The sequence below is a fragment of the Pelophylax lessonae genome (assembly GCF_965119305.1).
Source record: "Pelophylax lessonae genome assembly, chromosome: 4".
Lineage (NCBI taxonomy): Eukaryota > Metazoa > Chordata > Amphibia > Anura > Ranidae > Pelophylax > Pelophylax lessonae.
The window spans coordinates 485,917,656-485,923,275 of record NC_138771.1 but is presented as its reverse complement, the minus strand read 5'-3'; the positions used below and the strand labels follow the sequence as shown (position 1 = coordinate 485,923,275).

The following is a 5,620-nucleotide window of genomic DNA, read 5'->3' as shown; positions in this document are numbered from 1 at the left end:
ATATGAGAGCTCCATCTGCCAAATGCAGCCATTGTTTTTTGTTCCTGGAGAAAGTGCCACACAGCTATTTCCACCTGCCTAAGAGGTGTGTTGGAGAGTATTTTTTTATGCTTTTATTGCATCCTTAATTAATATTTTGTTACATCCCTAATAGAAAAAACTATCCTGGGTACATCTATATTTCTATATGTCAAGGTTTTAAATCTAACACCCACCATATTAACAGAATGGAAGTATGATTTGTTAAACATTATATATTTCTGATACATATTTGTACTGTGTATATATATATATAAAGGAAACCTGGTGTGTCTTAAAAGCCCTCTGGATCTTGTAATATAGATGTGTTTTGTGTCTAAGTTGTATCTTCTTCTACATTAGGGAACTGCTATTTAAGGACTTCATTACTGTAGGAGCTGTGGAAACTGAATTAGAGTTGAGAGTTTGAGATGTATGAGAGTTCAATTATAGGTACCAGCTATATTATAACTGTACACAAGGCCATTTGTAATGTGACCAGTTACAACAGGGCCTCATCAGAAGTCCTTTGAGGACCTTGAGCTAATTGAGGTTTATGATATTTCTGGATTCCTTCTAATTTGTCAGATTTTTGTCACATGTGCCTTAATCTGACTACTTTGTTACCGAATTTTAGGAAAATGAGGGTGGAATTGTGTTCAATACCATTCAGGTTTCACTATCGTTACAAGTACATTTTTCACAAAAGGAGGTGTCAGATCTATGTAACATCAATATCAGTCCCAAAAGATGACTCTTATACCAAGCAACGGTCCCACAATAGTGTTCTTCTGCAGGGAGAAAGATAAGGTTTAAAGCACCATAAAGTGAGTGGATGTCCTTCCATCTCATTAAACAATGGTCACGCCAAAGAAAACCTCTATTGTCTCCAAGTCAAACTCTGTCTACTTCAACACCAATGAGCGCCTTTTATTTAGAAATAGGGACACTTGCAAAACACTTTTTAATAAAAACACAACAAAAACAGATAATTAAAGGCAAAGATATATAACTGTATTACTGGAGACAACACGAACATAGTGCATTAGGATTCCGATTGTGTCCCTCCAACAAGACTGAACTGTACAGAAAATGAGACTCAGAACAGAAATAGAGATATAAAATATCAGCAGACATAAGAATAAATACACAGATATAAAATCCCAGCTAGCATTGCTCAGCAGAGGCCAGTCCGCACGGTGGAGACTGTTTGTCTTTCAGTTTCAGAAGGTAATATAGAAAATGGCCACGGGAGGTTTCGGGATATCTCTTTGTAGCTATGCTGCTGTGATCTCGCTTGCCAAAGCGCAGTCCAAAGGGGTTAAAGTTAAACTTGCTCCGAGTAAAACGCAGCCTGCAGGAGATCTGACCCTCTGACTGACTCTCATGTATAAAATAGCAGATGTTGGGGTGGTCTGCCCAGTTCTGGCTTTCAGCACTTCTCACCAGAGGATAGAGGTTCCTCTTCACTGGTAATTCGCTCTCTGCATAATCGGACTCTAAATTTGGGAAAAGAGCGTGTGATTAGAATTTCATTACAATAGCTTGTACATTTAAAATTAAATGGATCAGACCTCTTAAAGTTATAATTTAGTTATGGGCAGAGTCTTGGGGGCTGGGACACCCCCTGGGGAATAAAAATGTGAGATCTTCCCACCATAGTTCCTGGCTCACTTTCTACCCACCTCAGGGTGTTCCAGTTTCAGGCATATCTGAACCTTTTTCCCCACCATATCTGAGCCCCTCTCTGTTCTGTACCTGTGCTCCTCTTTTTTTTTGTATATGAGCCCCTCTCTCCTCTCTATATTTGGGCCCCTCCATATCTGAGCTCCTCTCTCCTCAGTATCTGAACCCATATGCCATCCACATCTGAGCCCCTCCTCCCTCTTAATTGAATTCCCTCCCTCTTGCATGTCTGATCCCCTCTCCTTTCAATTTCTGAGCCTCTTCCCTCTGTTCTGGATCCCCTGTCCACTCCATATCTAAGTTCTCTATTTCTCTGTGCCCATCTGTTTTTCATATATGAGCCCACTCTCAACTCTTCATATCAGTGCTGTCCTCTCCTCTTTCCTATGCATATGAGTCCCTATACTCTGTATATCAGAACCCATCTCCATTACATATTTGAGTCCCTTTCTCCTCTGTATAGGAGACCCTCTGCTCTCTATATCTGAGAACCTATCTCCTACATATCTGAGACCCTCTCCCCTCTACGTCTGAGATCCTCTTCCCTCTGAATCTGATGCCCTCTGTTCTCCTTCAGCTTGGCTTCATGCCAGTATCTTAGATGGGGGACGTCTTAGAATCTTGGAGGTAACTTCAAACCACCTACACAACCAACCAAAGGCGTTCCCACCCACCTTGGGTGTTCCAGTTACAGGTATATGTGAGTCCCTTTCCCCTCTGTATCTGAACCCCTCTTGCACCCATATCTAAACCTTTCTCTATTTGTTATGTGAACCCCTCTTCCTTCCTTCCTTCCTTCCTTCCTTTGTTTTAGAGTTCCTCTCCTTTACATATCTAGGTTCTTCTTTTTTCTGTGTTTGTGTCCCTTTCACCTCAATATCTCAGTCTTTCTTTCACATCATAAAATCCTGCTGGATTAAGAGAAGGGGCAAATATCGGGGGCTATGGGGCAAATCCCTTCTACAGTCTTTCTTGCCTGCAGCTCAGACAGTGACATATTGCACTCTCTGGATTGTATGAGGTGTTTAGACAGAAAAATGGAAAAACACAGTTCAGGTATGTAAAAAAAAAGAGTAAGGACTATTTTTAGAAATAACTGTGGCCTTAGAGAAGGGGAGTCTCACCCTTCAGGGTAACACAGTAACATTGCATTACGGAAGAGCAGACATTATAACTGATACAAATGAACTATGATTTGCCTACTGAACCTTACCTGAGAGATCTTCCATGCTTGCACTTGCCTGATTCCCTGAGCAGCCATCCTGGTACACTGCCAATGTGATCAGTACAAAGACACAGAGTCGGCCCATTTCCCAATCCTGCAAGACACAAACTTATTATATCAATATGTTCTGCATATTACAACAATACTGTTTCATATAAAATTATAGATAGATAGATAGATAGATAGATAGATAGATAGATAGATAGATAGATAGATAGATAGATAGATAGATAGATAGATAGATAGATAGATAGATAGATAGATAGATAGATAGATAGATAGATAGATAGATATTCTTTTCAGGCAAATTAGGAGCAACATTTAGAATCTAAAGTGTGCACATAATAATTGGCTCCTCTAGTAAATCTCATCCATTCTTAGCAAGAATGCTCTTTCAGATACAGATATATAATTAGTAGTACTAGTAAATGATTGGCAGATGGTGACAGGCAGAGGGCAGCCATGTGCCTTTCGGTAGGATCTCACTTCTGTGCCTGTTGTGCAGATGCACAGTGGTTGAAGTGGTTGGTTAAGGTAATATGTCATTAAATCATATTATCCTCCAAATTGTTGCAAAGCAATCACACACCAAGTGTGTAACAAGTTTCATTTTGAAGGCGCTGAGATACAAAGATCATTGATGAAGGTCGAAGTGACACAGTGCCTCTTGTGATCAGATCTATTCAGGATCCGCACAGTGTTAATTGCAAAGGACAGCAAGCAGCTCTGATAATTATCAGTTTATTATCCAAACCTTTTGGGACATGGAGGTGTGAAGATACCAAATCTTGTCCCATGTCACTATCTTCTGCTGATTAATACATTTTCTTCTATACTTTATCATGAGGAATAATTACACCAAAAATTCTATCACTTGTATTTTATAAAGAACCCATCACCCCACAATGTTCTCCTAAAGCCCGTCTTACTTTACAGCAATTAGATTGTAAGCTTCTGTGGGCACAGAAAGAAGTGTTTTCTTAGCCTTCATGTATTTGGCAATAGTTTATACATTGTCAGTGCTACATATATTGTAAGCCAGTTAGAAGTAACCAAAATACAAAGATGAATGATTTTTTAATATATAGAAAGCCTCCTATCATTAATTATTTTGTCAACTTTTTTTTTTAATTTGTGCAAAATATTTTTAATTCCTTGTCTTCATATTCCTTCACAGATCTCGCAATGTAAATATCAAATTGCTATAATATTTCATTTATTAAAAGAACAATATACAAACCAAGAGAAGATGTGCAAACTCTGCATAAAATAACCCTAAAGTACAAACAACTCTGAGCAGAAATCTCATTCATAAAATTGAAGGCATTTTTACATCTCACTAGTTCCTCCAGGCTGAATCCAAACTAAAAAAAATTAGTGAAAGCTTTAGAAACTTTGCAGAGAATATAGTATATTCCAAAAGTGTACAATATAATATTACATTGTCAATAACTCACAAAAACAATGCATTAGCACATGACATTTTAAAAAATCTTTGGAAACACATCTAACAATGTAAATTAATGGATTCATTCTAAATTAATTTACAAAACATTTGGAAACACATCTAACAATGTAAATGAATGAATTAATTCTAAATGAATTTACAAAATCTTTGGAAACACATCTAACAATGTAAACAAATGAATTAATTCTAAATTAATTTACAAAACCTTTGGAAACACATCTAACAATGTAAATGAATGGATTCTAAATTAATTCATGTAAATAAATCAAATCAAACATTTTATATGTTGAAAGCAATTAAAGCTCCCTGGAAATTATAGAGTTGAAATGGCGATGAAGATGATACTATGGAATATTGGGGACACCTATCGCTCACCTTGGTGCTGGGGCGTTGCAAACTTGGGGGGCTCCTGTAGTTGGAATACAGAAGTGTAGCTGCTCTCTGTTGCTCTCCTACTGTGACTGCAAGTGTGGCTCTCTTTGTGGCTTTGATGAAATGAACATTTTCATGAATCACAGTTTATGAACAATTAAGAACCTCAAACACAACACAACAATGAGAAGGGGAAGGGGACGGGAGGAAGGGGGTGCTCTGCTGACACCTTGTGGTTACTTTTCATAGCACAGTTTCTGCTGCCCACACTGCATTTCAACACCCAGAGGACCAACACAAGCATAGGAAATGTTGGGTTAAATTAAGCATTCAATAATTATTCTAACAAATAAAGATAATAATTTACCTAAATAGATTTAAAAAAAAATACAAATTATATTAAATTACCAGGGCTGTATATATGATACATATACAGTAGGAATGAGGACATTTTCATGTGCACTGCTGAGGTCTCTCACTAATCCTTTTGAAAGATACTTTTTTCATCCTCTTTTAGCCTACTCTGTGTAGCTGACATTGGAATAACAAATGCACTTACATTGATACAAATCAGCTGATAACCTTCTGTATTGGTTTGGCTTTGAGTCACTCTTAGTGCTCCTTGCTGCCCTGGTCACTAATTGTAAATGCTAAAATCTCAGCTTAAGTATGAATCAGTGTGGATCTGTTATATATGGATGTTTTTAGTTCAGATTCGTAATGTATATGCTGGTTTGATTATTCCAGTCTTAGTTCTGTTTTTTGTGATTTTGTTTAATTATTGGGCAAGTTACAGTTAGGCTTAGGGTTAGGGGTTGGTGGGGTGGGTCACGTTTAAAGTGAACCTGTGG

The 5,620-nt window shown here is 37.7% G+C and overlaps 1 protein-coding gene across 1 annotated transcript; it reads right to left on the bottom strand.

Moving 5' to 3' along the window:
- Positions 1-1,044: 1,044 nt before the first annotated feature.
- Positions 1,045-4,905, bottom strand: LOC309553683 (uncharacterized protein). The gene is made up of 3 exons (XM_082255032.1): positions 4,773-4,905; positions 2,918-3,023; positions 1,045-1,517 (listed from the first exon to the last, which is right to left on the bottom strand). The coding sequence occupies exons 2-3, from the start codon at positions 3,012-3,014 to the stop codon at positions 1,186-1,188; spliced, it is 429 nt and encodes a 142-aa protein (XP_082111158.1). The 5' UTR covers positions 3,015-3,023; positions 4,773-4,905; the 3' UTR covers positions 1,045-1,185.
- Positions 4,906-5,620: the final 715 nt, after the last annotated feature.